The 16,334-nt window shown below is 40.2% G+C and overlaps 1 protein-coding gene and 1 long non-coding RNA gene across 2 annotated transcripts in view; one reads left to right on the top strand and one right to left on the bottom strand.

Annotated features, from left to right (window-relative positions):
* Positions 1 to 284: 284 nt before the first annotated feature.
* LOC137162874 (uncharacterized) lies at positions 285 to 7,425 on the bottom strand. The gene is made up of 3 exons (XR_010922540.1): positions 7,404 to 7,425; positions 1,116 to 1,257; positions 285 to 444 (listed from the first exon to the last, which is right to left on the bottom strand). It is a non-coding gene; the product is annotated as an uncharacterized lncRNA (long non-coding RNA).
* A 223-nt stretch (positions 7,426 to 7,648) lies between these two features.
* The window catches only part of LOC137163108 (protocadherin-9), a 153,781-nt gene continuing 145,095 nt past the window's right edge, over positions 7,649 to 16,334 (top strand). The window contains exons 1-2 of the mRNA XM_067563210.1: positions 7,649 to 8,191; positions 9,362 to 12,532. Of these exons, the coding sequence (XP_067419311.1) occupies positions 9,497 to 12,532 (3,036 nt within the window). The 5' untranslated portion in view covers positions 7,649 to 8,191; positions 9,362 to 9,496. The remainder of the gene's footprint in view (positions 8,192 to 9,361; positions 12,533 to 16,334) is intronic.

Genomic DNA, 16,334 nt, shown 5'->3' with positions numbered 1-16,334 from the left:
GAGAGAAGGCCCTAAATCTTGTCTAAAAGCTGCTTGGGCTTTAGAAAGATAAAGGAGATGCATGATGTGTAGGAGAATCTGAGTTCTGGACCCTGTAAGTACATCTGAAAAGAAAACTTCCCGGGGTATGAACAAACATTGCCAGAAAACATGGTAATTCTGGGCAATTCTGAATATTGCTTTCCTGTAATTCCACTCTCTCCTCCCCAGCACAGGGCAGAGGAAACTTCTCTTACCCCCGGCTGGGGGGGGGGGGGGATTGGACTAGCTGCTGGGTGGATACAGCTTTAAAATGAGTGCCTGTGAGGCTTTGACATGAGTCCGAGGAGCCCACTCCCACCTCTGCTAACAATAATGGCAATCTAATCTATCGGTGTACACAAGGCTTGGCAGCATCATAGTTTGCTCTAGTCTGGGCCGTCTCTTTGGTGTTTCTCGTGCCATCTGGAAATTTGACAAGGAAATCAATTATTGATCAGTCCGTGGTGCATTGCTGCTCTGGTAATTGTCTGAGCATGACTGAGTGATGGCCCTACAGGTAGGTGCTTGCTTACCTCCTAAAGAACATTGCCCTTGAAGCAATAGACACATTGATAAGGAAGAAGATAAAATGACTAACTTTGATTTGAGTTTGTCTTGAAAAATCTATTGTGTTTATATAGGGCCAGTAATTTATTAGCAGAGGTTAGAAGAAGCCAGGGAAATACACCACCAACTCCGTCCCCTAAACCTGTTTTTTGGCTCCAAATATTCATTAACTTTCCACCAATAGAAAGTATTGTCCCATCCTCTCTCTACTTTTTCTGTGGTTTGCATTATTATTTACTATATTACAACACATTATTTGCCTTGGTTGTAATCTTCGTGACCTTTGGGTAGCTTATGCCTACCCAAGGAATTTTCTCAATCATCACTGGATAGAGCAAACCATGGAACTTGGGGGAAGCCAAACTCTGGAGTTAAGGCCTTTTCTGTAGATTTTGATCTCTTCTCCACACTCTAAACCCTTCTAGTTCTAAAGAAATATATCATTACGTAAATGAATGCATAGCACTCTTCTTGCACCTAAAGGAACACACTGAAACATATAGCATCTACAGCCATGCAAGTTTTACCTGTTGCTTAAATGGGCCATTAGCTTCAATGGGTTAAATCCCATGGGGAGGATGGGAGGGCAGGGCAAGATGGATCCTCTCCTTCTCTTTGGGGTATTTTGTGTCGTGAAGATGCACAGAGGGATTGCAGTTGGATTAGCTTCTGAGAGGGAATGAGAAGAAGAAAGGGAGGCAGGTCAGGACTCCTTTTGCTCACTCCTCTACTGCAATAGATGGAGCAGTTTGGTATAGTCTTCCCCAGTGTAAAGCTTTGACCCTTTAAATGTTTGTACTGACAAAAAGAAACAGACACAATGTAAAAAAATAGAATTTAATCAATTTTCCTTAGACATGTTAATTTAATTTTTGGACCCTTGGTTTCATTTTAAAGTTTAGGAAAGGCAGAACACAGAAAACGAAGATGCCGACTTACGGCCTTAAACAAAACAAAACAAAACAAAACAAAAAAAGTGATCATCATCATCATCATCAATTGAATCTATCTATCCTTGAAACGAGGCATCTCTACCTTGAACAGATGTAGTCCTCCAATGGATGTATAGTTTAATCAGGTTGTACGATCTTGATAACCTTTACAGGGATCAGATCGAAGAACAGAAAACATTTAGCATACACTTCAGAGGTGATATAAAGGGTGGTGTAAATGGCACCTTGGTAAGTCCATGTGACTAAGTGTTCATTGGTTTAAATTGCATATGTTATTTTAATGTGATTGCCATGAGCTGGGACATAAAATGTAGGCTTAAAGCAGGAAAAGAACAACCAACCAGATGATATAACAAGGCTCATTTTGATCCCACTCACACCACTTTTACACCTATGTATCGCCCTTGGTCAGGGAGATTATTACTATCCATTGAAACTCAGATGCCATTTTCTCTGAAAGACCTTAGAGCCCCTGGTTTCTTCTGCCTTTTTCTTTTTCACACTTTTGAACAACATCCTTCAGTAAGCTATTGGCAAGTCTTGGAACATTTTCTACTTCCACAACAACAAATTGGTTGTATTCTGCTTCTAGATTCTGATTCACAAGCTACTTTCATCAAAATAAATGACATGAGGGTGGCAAAGAATAAGACATTTTTTTTCTTTATGTGCCACATGTAATTACAACCCTTTTAAGTTGCTAAATAACTGCATTTTAAACAGTACATGTTTATTATTCTCTTTTTGCCATTTCAAAATTGATTTCCATTGTTTTATTAAATAGTTGCCAGAGCCCTGGGAGGGGAAAACATTCCTAAGCAAACAATTCAAGTCTGTCCATTAATCTGTATCTTTAAATAAACAGCAATAATGAATGAGAGTTCAGCACCTTGTTGCATTGTACAATGACAGTGATTAAATACTGGTATTGCAAAATGCCAGTTTTCAGCTTTTGCATTTGGAGACCAGTTAGAGCCATAAACCCGACATTTATAATCCTTGTCAGCTAAAAAAATATGGCAAATTCAGTTAAATTTAATTCTGCCATTCAAATGGAATAAAGATGGTCACCTGCCCCTTTTGTAATTTGATTACCTAGGAATGAAGTTATTTTCCTGATGGGAGACCCATTAAAAGGGCCTGATCCCACAGACATTAATCACCTAACCAGTCCCATTGGCTTCAATTATTCATCATTAATTGACTTTTTATTGCTGTTTATTTAAAAGTACAGATTAATGTACAGACTTGAATTGTTTGCTTAAGTGTTTTCCACCTCCCAGGACTCGGACAACCATTTAGTAAAACAATGAAAATCAATTTTGAAATGGCAAAAAAAGAGAATAATAAACAAGCACTGTTTATAATGCAATTATTTGGCCTCTTAAAAGTGGTGTAATTACATGTGATTGTAATACAGAAAATATATTTTTATTGACTTCACTGGAACTATTCATCCCAGGGCTCAAAAATCAGGCACAAGCACTGTGGAAAAGGAGAGAAGTAATTTTTAAAAAGCTTCCCACAAGACATGCACAAAAACCGTGGAATCCTAAAATCTAAACCATCATGTGGATAAAATATGAGCAAAAGTAGAAGTAATATCATCATCCTTACAGTTATGTGGAGAAAACAATACAACTATAAAGATCTCACTTAGAACTGCACAGTCCCCTCTGTATCTGGATCTCTCCTGGTCTGCACAGAAAGAGGGGGTGGCCTTCTCTGAGGCACCATTCATGGCCAATCCACAGAAGTTCGGTGAAGTTTTGGGGAGTTGGGGTGAAGCAAGGGACTACCATATTCTGTGGCACTGTCCTCATCTTAGCCTCCAGATTTGCCTGTGGAAGTCCATGAGGTTGCCATATTACTGAGCAGCAGTGGAGGAATCAAGCAGTGGCAGGAGGACTGAGTCCTGGGAAGGGAAATAGAGGCCAGTTTGAGCAAAGTGGAGGCAACAGCCCTCCAGGTAGTGTCTCCTACCTCCATGGATCAGTAGGATCAACAGGGAGGAGAGATCTTGCCCTTGCCAACTCCACTGGACTCCAAATCCCTTCACCTTTGCAGGGTCAATTAAAGGAGGAACCTCACAAGAGTTTCCTGGCAGCCTCCATTAGGTCTCTGCAAGATTACTGGGAATAATTTCCTAATTAAGGTTGAAATTCAATTGAATTTGTTAATTTTAAAGCAGCATTTTGAAAACAAAGCCTCCAACTATTTGCTAGCATACATTTCAGTTAAGCACATGAGAAAATCTGTATTGCATTTTTTATTTTCTGCCACATGCTAAGCAAACAGATACCATAGATACAATAGGTTAGGCTATAATATACATCGTGATGGCATGCAGTAGAGGAGCTTATTTGCCAAAATATGAATCAGCAATCCATAGAATGTGTTAATGTTCTATTAGATGAAAAGGCATTAGGCCTCTATAGTAACAGATCAGGAGAGGCAATATGAGGTATAAAATGATCAAGTGACTATAGCCAGTTCAGTGAAGCATGATAGCATTTTATGCTCAACAGTCCAAGATTAAAATCTTTAGTTAGCTAAGCATAATGTGAGTCAGTTTCATGTATAATGTATTGTGTGAGAGTCTGTATGATACAATGTAAGCAATTCCATTTAGTGCAATTTGACTATAGCTAATACAGAATAATTGGAGTCAGTTTCTAGCATACTAGAGTTTGAGTCAAATATGATATGGAAAAGAACTTGATACATAATAATATGAAGAGGAGAACATGTAATGCTATGGATGAATAGGTAATATTCTAGAATACAGAAGAGTCTAATAGGTTCTAATGTGATTAGGGGCCTAAATACTCTAATACATAGACAAAAGCCTAATACATTATGAAAAAGATAGGAAACTATTAAAGAACAGTATAAATAATAGTACATATCTGAACAAACCATACCACCAAATGCCATAGTTTTAAAAAAAAAAAAAAAAAAAGATATACTGGGAGTAACATTTATTAGAAAACATGGCTATTGGAACAAACATTAAAATAAGGACTTTTTAGACCTGTTCATTACATTTAAAAAGCTGCATAACAACATACTAGGTAATCCTGATAACTGTGCCAGAATAGTGGCTTTTATTAATTTTCTTTCTAGAAGATTAATAAAAATAGTTATGACAGTTCTAACCCCTTTGATACCAGGAGTCACAATTTCACAATTTATTGTGCTATACTCATGCAAACAGTGTAGTCTCATGACCTACCTTTTCCAAGAGGTTAACAATGTCTGATTAGTTAAAGAACAATGGCATTTTACAGCAAGTACACAAACATTAACATGACAGATTGTATTTCAAGCAAACATCTTTGGCTTTTTAACATATTCAGGTTCTGAAAAAAGCAGACACGTTTTAACTTTTTTTTTGACTTGTGAATGTGTTACATTTAAGTCCAGAACCCATTAGTTTAATCAAAATAGATTATTTCTCTTCCTAACCCTTTGTGAGGCTAACCTTGCATACAGGTGAAGAGCTCATTTATGAGCCTAAGATAATCAGTTCTGACTACAAGTTAAAGTCATCTCTAAGCAAACAGAAAACTATTCAGCTTAGCAATAAAGTTAAATAATTATTACTGGGGCTATGTGATGTGACTACAATGTGACTTTGAAATGACTGTGCTGTGATTAGAATAAAAATGTTTTATGTCTGTGATGTTTCTAGAAGAAGACTAAAACGTCTGCGATGCCATACCGCTGTGACATGACTCGTGTCAGGAAAAAAATGTGTGCATTATTAATGAATACATAGACACAGTATTTCAGGAGCAGAATATGTTATGCAAAATGCAAGTAGTTCTAATTATCTTCTTTATTAATGGTTGTACTGCTTTGTACTGTAAATGATGAAGGAATTATATACTTAATTCATTCACAGAAAATTCTTTTTAAATGTTTTGGCAGTGAGGTTACTATTTCTTGTCAATTCCTTGACTTTTGATGCTAGGACTACAGACATCCTTCCAGTATTATATAATGAACATTCTCTTTACTATTATTAGATTCAGTTCCGTTTGCTGCCATTACTTAATGTTATCAAAACCAGGATCAATTATTTGTGTAATGCAAACTTTTTGAACACAAATATAAAACAGTGATACTAAGAACGTTTTATCTTTACACAGCATGTGATTATTGAGGCTGTAGTGTTCATACGCACTTATATCAGGGGTGTCTGCATCAGTGTGACTACCAATGGTGTTTATATATGTGACTATGTGAGGATCATGTTCCCCCTACATATATAATAAGCTCCGATATTTGAATGTATTGGGTTTCTGTATGTGTACGTACATACTTATATACATAAACTTAATATATCAGGATAAAGATAGCAGCCTATATATAATGGGTCACAGATATGCAACTTAAAATGGGCACAGTACATATTCATGTTATGATTTAAGACCTGCAAATCTTATATTGATGTCACTCTTGTTTTTATACATGGATTTGGTGGTTTTAAACAATACCATAATTACTTACTGTGATTTTAACTTGACATGTTAAGTTATATAGGTGCTATGTGATATGGTAGGTAAATTCAGATTGAAAAAGGCTAGCGATTTCAGAAGTAATCAGATAAATGGTTCACTCATTCTGCAGATGTTGAAGTAATGCATTATGATCCTTTTTCTTGAGACACTTTTTAAAGGTCATTAATAGCAGAATAGGTTGTCATTTTATTATAGCACTGTCTTCTAGGCGCGCACTACTTGTTTGGGGCTAGATGAATAAAGTAAAAGTGTCACTTCCCAGCTAGAAGAGATTATTATTTTTTATTACTGATTAGACAATAAAGAATGTCTTTTGGTAGAATATGAGGGTAAAAAAACCGAAATCCTTTTCCTAATTCTCCTCTGAGCCTTCAGAAGGGAAAAAGGAGGAAGGTGAACAGGAGTCAATGGGAAGCGAGACTGAGCTGGAGTCAGAGAAATCTGAATTATAGATGAAGAGGCATGTATTAAACATAAAGTTGAAACAAGTTGAGGAGGACAAGGGAGGGATATTTCATGCAGCGAGAGGAGGGCTGCTGTGGCCGAAGAGTGCCCGCCAGCAACTCTGACTGACGCACGGGCGGCAGTACCATGCACAGCATCGCAGCCTCCTGCGCTGTCGGAGCTAGGAGAGCAGAAGCAGGGCATGTCGGGGGGCAGAGTCTCCCCCCGCGCCAAAGAGACTGCTCCCGGAGAACCGAAGGCAATAGCTTTATCCGGGGCAGGCTGGGTTTCTGCGCTCAGCCCCCCCGTTGCTTTCGAGGCTGCACCAGACCATGCCATCCGGCTGCACCTCTCATTCTCGCCCCCCCCGCCCCGCGCACTGGGGTGACCGGGAATTGAGTGAACAGGGGCGGTGAGCCTGGGCAGCGCGCACGCATGTGGCCCCGCGCGGCGGCGGGAGGGGGTGGGAAGGAGGAGAAGATAGGACGCCAGGCATACACCCCCGCCGCCGCGAGCTGAGAACACGCCGCCCTCCCCCGCTCCCCGGGGCAGTCTGGCAGCGCTAAGGGGAGCACGGCCGCCCCGGCGCTCTGCAGCCGCGCTTCCCTCCCTCCCTCCCCGCGGTTCCGGAGCGCACCGCCACGTCCCGCTCCCCGCCCGTGGGAGCCGAGCGCATGCACGGACCCCCGGTCCCTACGCCCGAAAGGCGGCGGCGGCGACAGCCTCCTCCCGCCTGCCCGACCTGGGGCAGCTCCGAGGACTGAATCCCAAGCGGTCCTGGCTTTCGGCGCCACCTCCCCCTCGCGCTCTCGTCCTGCTCCGCCGCTGCCCGCAAACCCATTAACCATTCCCCGCGGCGGCGGGAAGGCTCCGAGTCCGCTCGCTCGCTCACCCTCCTCCTTCTCAGCAGCAGCTCCGTCCCTCTCCCCGCCCGGCCCCCGCCTCCCCCCCCTTCTACCCGACCGACGCGCCTGGCGGCCAATGCCAGGGCAGCCCCGCTCCAGCCTCCACCCCTGCCGCTGCAGGCCAATCGGGTGCGAGAGGAGGGGGGGCTTAGCGTTGCTCACGCCCCCCCTCTGGGCTTATTGAGAGTTATATCAAGAAATTTCAGTTCAGAGAGAGAAGGAGAGAAAGAGAGAGCCACAAGGAGGGAGACGGGGAGGGAAAGCGCGATAGCTTCCTTCCATCACTAAAGCAATAACCTATTAGGATTGTCTTTGGCACCTATCACCCCAGAGATGCAAAGAAGGAGAGAGAAGCCTCAACCCGCCCAACTCTGACATTTCTAATAAGAAGTTACAGACTTAACGTATCTGCCTCTCTACACTGAGGAGAGGGGAATGGGAAATGTGTGCAGTGTAGAGTGGAAAATACCCCTGATCTAAAGAGTGCACTGGGTTTTGTGCTTGCTGGTTGGTTGTGGTGGTTTATGCACGTTAAGCACCAGAAGGATCGTCGCCTGCTAGAAATGAGACGTGGAGAGGATGACTAACGACAGAACTGTGAATTTGTTCTCTGGAGTTGCTAATTTCCCACCCCGGAGCAACACATTTCGCAAAGAGCAAGCGTTTGGCTGCTGCTGATTTCTCCAAAACTGGTGGTTTAGCAGATGCTTTGTGTTGTATGTGTTGGATCAGATCCTTGCTGAGCCGCAGCAGATCGGCAAAGGTACACAACCATGTAAGTGCAAAGTTACACATGCACTGTGTATCTGATTTTTTTTTAAAAAAAAACAAAACAAAATATATTTATCTAGGGAGAGAATCTGTGTTTTTGATTCAGTTGCTGTTCGTGGCAGAGGCTCACCTACTCGGCTGTCTCTGCATCCCTACCTGCATCGCTGCTGGAAGTGATCACAGGCATCAGCTATCGTGCAGCTTAATGCAGATAAGATGTAGTGCTTAGGGCTGACCAGTTCCACTAAAGTATGTAGATGCCTGGAGCCTTGCACCATTTAATTTGCGGTTAATAGAGCATTTAGGCAGAAGCCCCCTTTTTTTTTAACCTGCATTATTACTCTGCAGTATTTATGTGTGGCAGCTGCTAATAACATCCTAAGGAGAGATCAGTGTCAGTGGTAAAAGACTGCACTTTTTTTCCCTCCTCCTGTCATCAGAAAATATTTTTTCTGCATGTTCTTTTCAAACATTTTGGTTGCTTCTAAGTTGCATTTGAAATTCCCAATCCATCCGATTTAGACTATTTTAAAAATCAAATAAAGTTTAAGGTTATTAAACATAAGGTGAAGTATCCAACATCTGGAGACGAGACACTAAGCTTACTGTGTAAGAAACTGTGAGTCGTGTTATTGTCTCTTTAGTTAATAGGGATGTGAAGTAGCCAGTGACGACTGCTGCTGCAGCATGTCCGGGTGCTTATTTCCCAATATGATAGCAATAGAGGGGGATGCAAGGCACCAAGAGGAAAGAAAAATCTGGTTAGCAAGAAAAAATGCACGGAAGGAAACAACAAATTACATTTGGCAGCTGACATTGCAGCTAGCATAAAATCATAGAGAACTACAGCAAGAATTTTCACTTGCACCAAATGACTGGGTGGAGGGGGGGAATGCACATTACTAATTACACAAAGTGGTAACAAACGATTGGGAAAGTACATATCGAAACTGTAGCTGCCTTTAGTACTGCAAGTAGTTAATTCCATTCTCGGTATGTGCAGTTGACGGGATATTGGTGCATTCGTCCGGGATCGCTTGTAAAAGGGAGAAGCAGAGAAATGTACTGTGTGCAAGTGTGCATTGCAGAAATGAGTAGTAGTACTTGGTGGTTGTGGATTTGTTTTGTTTTTTTTGTGAAACAATAATGTTCGTCTGTGTGATTGTGTTGACAGTTGCTGTCTCCAAATAAGAAATGAGATGTAATGCATCCTGCAGTCCATGCACGCCTCCTCTTGCAAATTGTGCACCATTCCTCAGTGGAAACCTTTGAATCCTAAAATCCAGAAAAAGAGAATAAACACATTATCATGGACCTGAGGGATTTTTACCTGTTGGCCGCTCTGATTGCCTGTTTAAGGCTGGATTCAGCTGTAGCTCAAGAACTTATTTACACTATTAGAGAGGAGCTGCCTGAAAATGTACCCATAGGAAACATACCAAAGGATCTGAACATTTCTCACATCAATGCTGCCACAGGGACCAGCGCCAGCCTTGTTTACAGACTGGTTTCTAAAGCAGGGGATGCCCCTTTGGTCAAAGTGTCCAGCACCACCGGGGAAATCTTTACCACATCTAATAGAATAGACCGAGAAAAACTCTGTGCTGGAGCCTCCTATGCTGAAGAAAATGAGTGTTTTTTTGAACTTGAAGTGGTTATTCTTCCCAATGACTTTTTTAGGCTGATAAAAATAAAAATCATTGTAAAAGATACCAATGACAATGCACCTATGTTTCCATCCCCTGTCATCAATATCTCTATACCCGAAAACACTTTAATCAACAGCCGCTTTCCAATTCCATCAGCAACCGATCCTGACACTGGTTTCAATGGTGTACAGCACTATGAATTGTTAAATGGGCAGAGTGTCTTTGGACTGGATATTGTAGAAACTCCAGAAGGAGAGAAATGGCCTCAACTGATCGTGCAGCAAAACTTGGATAGGGAGCAGAAGGACACCTATGTAATGAAAATCAAAGTAGAGGATGGAGGAACCCCTCAGAAATCCAGCACAGCCATACTGCAAGTCACAGTAAGTGATGTCAATGATAATAGGCCAGTTTTTAAAGAGAGTCAGATGGAGGTTCACATACCAGAGAATGCCCCTATAGGCACCTCTGTAATTCAGCTTCATGCTACAGATGCAGATGTAGGAAGCAATGCAGAAATCAGATATATTTTTGGTGCCCAAGTTGCCCCTGCAACCAAAAGGCTCTTTGCTTTAAACAACACAACAGGGCTGATTACAGTTCAGAGGTCCTTAGATCGAGAAGAGACTGCTATTCACAAAGTGACAGTGCTGGCCAGTGATGGTAGCTCTACTCCTGCTCGGGCAACTGTTACCATCAATGTCACTGATGTAAATGATAACCCTCCTAACATAGACCTCAGGTATATTATAAGTCCCATCAATGGCACAGTATACTTATCTGAGAAAGATCCTGTCAATACAAAGATTGCCCTAATTACAGTTTCAGATAAGGACACTGATGTGAATGGCAAAGTGATCTGTTTCATTGAGAGTGAGGTCCCATTTCACTTGAAGGCAGTTTACGACAACCAGTATTTGTTAGAGACCTCTTCCTTGTTGGACTATGAAGGCACCAAAGAATTCAGCTTTAAAATTGTTGCCTCTGATTCTGGCAAGCCCAGTTTGAACCAGACTGCCCTGGTAAGAGTTAAACTGGAGGATGAAAATGACAACCCTCCAATTTTCAGCCAGCCTGTAATTGAGCTGTCAGTTTCTGAAAACAACCGTCGTGGTCTATACTTAACAACTGTTAGTGCCACAGACGAAGACAGTGGGAAAAATGCAGACATAGTTTATCAGCTTGGCCCTAATGCCTCCTTTTTCGATCTGGATCGAAAGACAGGAGTTTTGACAGCCTCCAGAGTTTTTGACAGAGAAGAGCAAGAACGTTTCATTTTTACCATAACAGCAAGGGACAATGGCACCCCTCCTCTGCAGAGTCAAGCAGCTGTAATTGTTACTGTGCTGGATGAAAATGACAACAGTCCCAAATTTACTCATAATCACTTTCAGTTTTTTGTATCTGAGAACTTACCAAAGTATAGCACGGTGGGAGTGATAACAGTGACTGATGCAGATGCAGGGGAAAATAAAGCAGTGACTCTTTCCATCCTGAATGACAATGAGAACTTTGTGCTGGATCCTTACTCTGGAGTTATAAAGTCCAATGTTTCTTTTGATCGAGAACAGCAGAGCTCGTACACCTTTGATGTCAAGGCCATTGATGGAGGACAACCACCTCGCTCTTCTACAGCGAAAGTAACAATAAATGTCATGGATGTTAATGATAACAGCCCCGTTGTCATCTACCCACCTTCTAATACTTCTTTTAAGTTGGTGCCACTCTCAGCAATCCCAGGTTCTGTAGTAGCAGAAGTATTTGCTGTGGATATAGACACTGGAATGAATGCTGAACTTAAATATACAATTGTAAGTGGAAATAACAAAGGTTTATTTCGTATTGATCCAGTGACAGGTAATATTACTCTGGAAGAAAAACCAGCTCCTACTGATGTGGGGCTGCATCGGTTAGTGGTCAACATAAGTGACTTGGGTTATCCTAAATCCTTGCATACTCTTGTGCTTGTATTTTTGTATGTGAATGACACTGCTGGAAATGCCTCTTATATTTATGACTTGATACGCAGGACTATGGAAACACCATTGGACCGGAACATAGGGGACAGTAGCCAACCCTATCAAAATGAGGACTATCTTACTATCATGATTGCTATAGTGGCAGGTGCTATGGTTGTGATCGTGGTGATATTTGTCACGGTTTTGGTTCGCTGTCGACATGCATCTAGGTTCAAAGCGGCACAAAGAAGCAAGCAAGGTGCTGAATGGATGTCTCCCAATCAGGAGAACAAACAGAACAAGAAAAAGAAAAGGAAGAAAAGGAAGTCTCCTAAAAGTTCTCTTTTGAACTTTGTTACCATTGAGGAGTCCAAACCTGATGATGCTGTTCATGAACCTATCAACGGGACAATAAGCCTTCCAGCTGAGCTGGAGGAGCAAAGTATAGGAAGATTTGATTGGGGCACAGCACCACCAACAACCTTTAAACCTAACAGTCCTGATCTTGCTAAGCATTACAAATCTGCCTCTCCACAGTCTGCTTTTCATCTTAAACCTGACACTCCAGTATCAGTGAAAAAGCATCATGTGATTCAGGAACTTCCGTTGGACAACACCTTTGTTGGTGGTTGTGACACCCTTTCCAAACGCTCTTCCACTAGTTCAGATCACTTCAGTGCCTCAGAGTGCAGTTCCCAAGGAGGCTTCAAGACAAAGGGCCCCTTACACACCAGACAGGTAAATGAGCACTTTTACTGGTCTATAAGTACTGCATACAAGTGCCCAATCAACCAGTATTAAAGTGCCAGTATGTCTTTTGTTTAGGTCTAATTTTAGCTTAGTTATAATATGGACAGAGAGAAAAAAGACCACTTTACCATCTCTCTGGGGACTTGTAAAATGCCTCTGATATTTCACAGTTTTAAGAGTGATTATTAAAAAGAACGACACATGCACACATACACATGCGCACACCCCCACCCACGTGTGCATAAACAACAGATCAAAACTGAAAAGAAATTGTTAAAAGCCAAATTGTTTTCCCAAGAGTGTCCCAATGTAAAAGTTAATGAAGAAGAAAAACTGTTTCCTAATATACCAAATCCCACTCAAAGAGAAAATTTGACTGTTTGAGGATTAATGTGTTACTTTGGGAATATGTAAATTCACTTTCAAATTTCAAGTGAGGCTGGTTTGAGTATCTTTTTTATTTCAAACTAATTTGGAATATTGTTACGTTACTGTTGCTAAAGGGTTTTTTTTTTTTTTCACTTACAAAGATAGCAGAATTTCCAAGGAACTTCAGCTGTAGAGCATTTGGTTTGTTGGTAGGATATAACTAAGCCATAAGGAAGTCTTCCTCTGTTTTGATTTAAAATGATTTTGTTGTTATAGAGTAAAAGTAGAAGGTTCAATAGAAAGTTTTTTGCATATTTTAAAAAATGGCCAAAGTATACTTTCAAAAGGAATGCATTCACTCTAAATACAACTGAATTATGCAGAAAAAAATCAGCCCATTGTAAATATTTTCTCATCTTACTTATGCATAAGTGATCTGTCATAACTCATTTTAAACTGTGAAATATGCCATATGAAGAGGGATTAGGAGGCTGAGAAACTCATATTTCAACCAAATCCAGCATTAGTTTTTCTTAGGTCTAATAATTCCTTGTTAATAAAGATTTAAATGCAGCGCTGTCTAATTTATTTCATTGATGCTTGTCTTTTGCCACTAAATTAGAATGTCAATATAGCCTGTAGATGGCACTAAGGTACTGTGTCGCTTGAGCTGGCCAGGTGCCAATCCTGCAGTAGATAGGAAATGGGGGAGGGAGGATTAAACTGGTACTACAGCCAAAGAAACCTTTTGTTTAATGATAGTTGCACTGGAGCAACCAGTAGTTAAATTTACATGTTTGCAAAGCAGCTTCTTAGTGCTTGGCTTTCACTGCACCAACTTTCTAGGGTTTAGCAATCAACTTCATATCATTGTAGGCATTGTACCCTTCAAGGTATGTTGATTTGTCTGAATTGATTAGGGTCTGCAAAGTATGAATCTTAGAGAAGCAGGCAAGGAACATTTAAACTTACTTTTGCAAAAAGATTTTGACAGTAGTTAAGTTGAGGACAAAGTAATTCCCTGGATGTTGCATTAGCCTTATCTAAGATGAATATGACATTCCCAAAACTGTCTCTTGACTTTTGGGGATCTGTAAGGTGTCAAACTAACAAGACACCTTGTTTAAAACAGGCACTTACAAGGCATCTGCTGTCCAGGTAACTACTCCAAAAACACTCAATAGACTGGAAATGAGGCACTGAAGAAACACTTAGAAAACGCTCCACACAAAAATCTATCTTTCACAAGGATTTTAAAGCACCGTAAACTCTCAGAATAGTGTTCAGAATGTTTTATGTACTACAGTGGCGTTACTGCTAGCATAATTTTTTTTTTAATTGCTCATTTTAAAAAACCTCCATCTCAGAGTAGCTCTGGGTAATCTGTGGTTATTCAGCTGACGTTCAGGCCAGGGAATAAATACTCTCTTGCTCCATTTTAGTTACAAAAATTTGAAAACCTCCTTTGGTCTTCAGAGATGCTGTTAATTTAACTTAAATAAATTTACCAGGTTCTGTTACAAGAATTAGACTTAATCCCCTTCAGACTTCCAAAGAAGTTAAAAGAAGTTAAGCTCACCAAAATGATTTACCTGACAGAACATGTCAGCACTGAACAGTGATGCTGAATGTGGGCAGAAAACCTACATGCAACATTTTCACCTTCTTTTTTTGTTCTTTACATTAAACAAATGTTGGCTTAAGTTTTAGTAATAAGACCAGTCAATATACTCACATTCTTTTATTATGAACCTGATTCAAATCCTGTTGTAGTCAACGGAAAGATTCTCATTGACTTCCGTGGGCTTTTGATCAGGCTGTAGATGTGGTATAATATTACATGCGACAGAATATGCAACTGTATTTTATTGCTCTTTTTTATATAAACAATTATTTAAATTGTGCTTTTTCATTTGTAATCCTGATTTTTTTTAAATAGATTTTCCAGTTGATCAGTGTTACAAAAAGTAAGCTTTTTTTGCCCTTATAAAATTTTCTGCCGGTTGAGTTTAGCCAACAGTGGCAGCGTGAGTTAGAATCTGGTATTTCTCTATCTGTGATCGCTGCAGTTAAGATGTATCTTGGCTACTTTTCACTGTGATCATGCAGAAATTAAATATAGTTTCATAGATATGAGTTGGTTTTTTTTAAAAGACTTGTTGATGTAGAGTATGTCCTTAAAGTAGAATATTAGATTTTATTTAAAATCTTTCTTATAGATTGTTTAGTGAAAATAATGTAAGAAGATCAGAAGTGCATTTTTTAAAGGACTTTGTGAAAAAATGTTTCATTCTGTGCCATTGTACTGTTTTCTTGCATTTAGAATTGGGAATTTCTGTATTTTACCTAAAAGTAATAGCAAAGGGTTCACCTGCATCTTTTGCAGAAAGTTTTCTTTCCGTAATTTGGAAAGGGTCCATGGAATGTTGCAGAGAATGTTGGGATAAAAAAGGGAGAAGGTTAGAGAAATTCTTGTCTGAGCAATGTTAGCATGATATATTTTCAGTTAAAGATGTTACTTGAGATGTTAAGTTAAAGATGTTATTCATGATGAAAACACATACACATGGCATTAGGGTCTGCAGATAAACTAAAATAAACTTATTAGGGCAAAACTCCCATTGACTTTAATGGGAGTGTGGCCTAAATCATCTGCTAGGACTGGATCCCATAAATAATACCTTTCAGGACTCCTACATTTTCGGAATAATCTGTTTGGCTTTAGCTATGTGATTGCCACTAAATCCAATGGGAACTGCTTGGCTAAACCTCTGTACACCACTTTGAATTTGGCTGGTTGGTGTTTCAAAAGTGCCGGTATAAAAACCAAAGCCCTCCCCAAGTGCCTTTCATACAGAACAACTGGTGGCTGCTCTGAGCAGAGCACTTTTGAATACTTGAATTTGGGAGTGTCTTTTCAGTGCTAATTAACATAATTAGGAGTGTGGAATGAATGTTACATACTGTCAGCTCTTGTGGCTTAGACTTTGTAGTCACTAGTATGACCCATGAATAATAAACTGAAATCTATGCAGAGTGCTCTATCAGTGTTCCTTTCAGTATTCGACTGAACAAAAACATTATCCAAAATATTAAGCCAATGCACCAAATAATGAAGTACAAATTACAGTAGAAGACAGCTTTTTTCTGTGTGAAAGGTTTTCTTTTACAAAAACCCTACTCAGTGCCATAATATTATCAATAGAATAAACAGTGAAATGAGAGCCAAATCACCATGCTTTGCACTAATGTAACTCTGTTCCAACGAATTTGGAAGGAGTTACGCCACTGTAAAGCTTCAGTAACACAGGTCTAAAAACTAACATTAAGGTAAGAGTGAAAGTTATGAACAAAGACTTCAATTCATGAAAGCATTGTTATTCAGAATAGCAGGTAAGTGTGTGCTTAACATAAGGTGCAT

The sequence above is a fragment of the Emydura macquarii genome, unplaced genomic scaffold (assembly GCF_026122565.2).
Source record: "Emydura macquarii macquarii isolate MOO-44397 ecotype Brisbane River unplaced genomic scaffold, CSIRO-AGI_Emac_v2 contig_2473, whole genome shotgun sequence".
Classification (NCBI taxonomy): Eukaryota; Metazoa; Chordata; order Testudines; family Chelidae; genus Emydura; species Emydura macquarii.
Note: the sequence above shows the minus strand (reverse complement) of the source record. Positions and strands in the feature narration are given on the sequence as shown.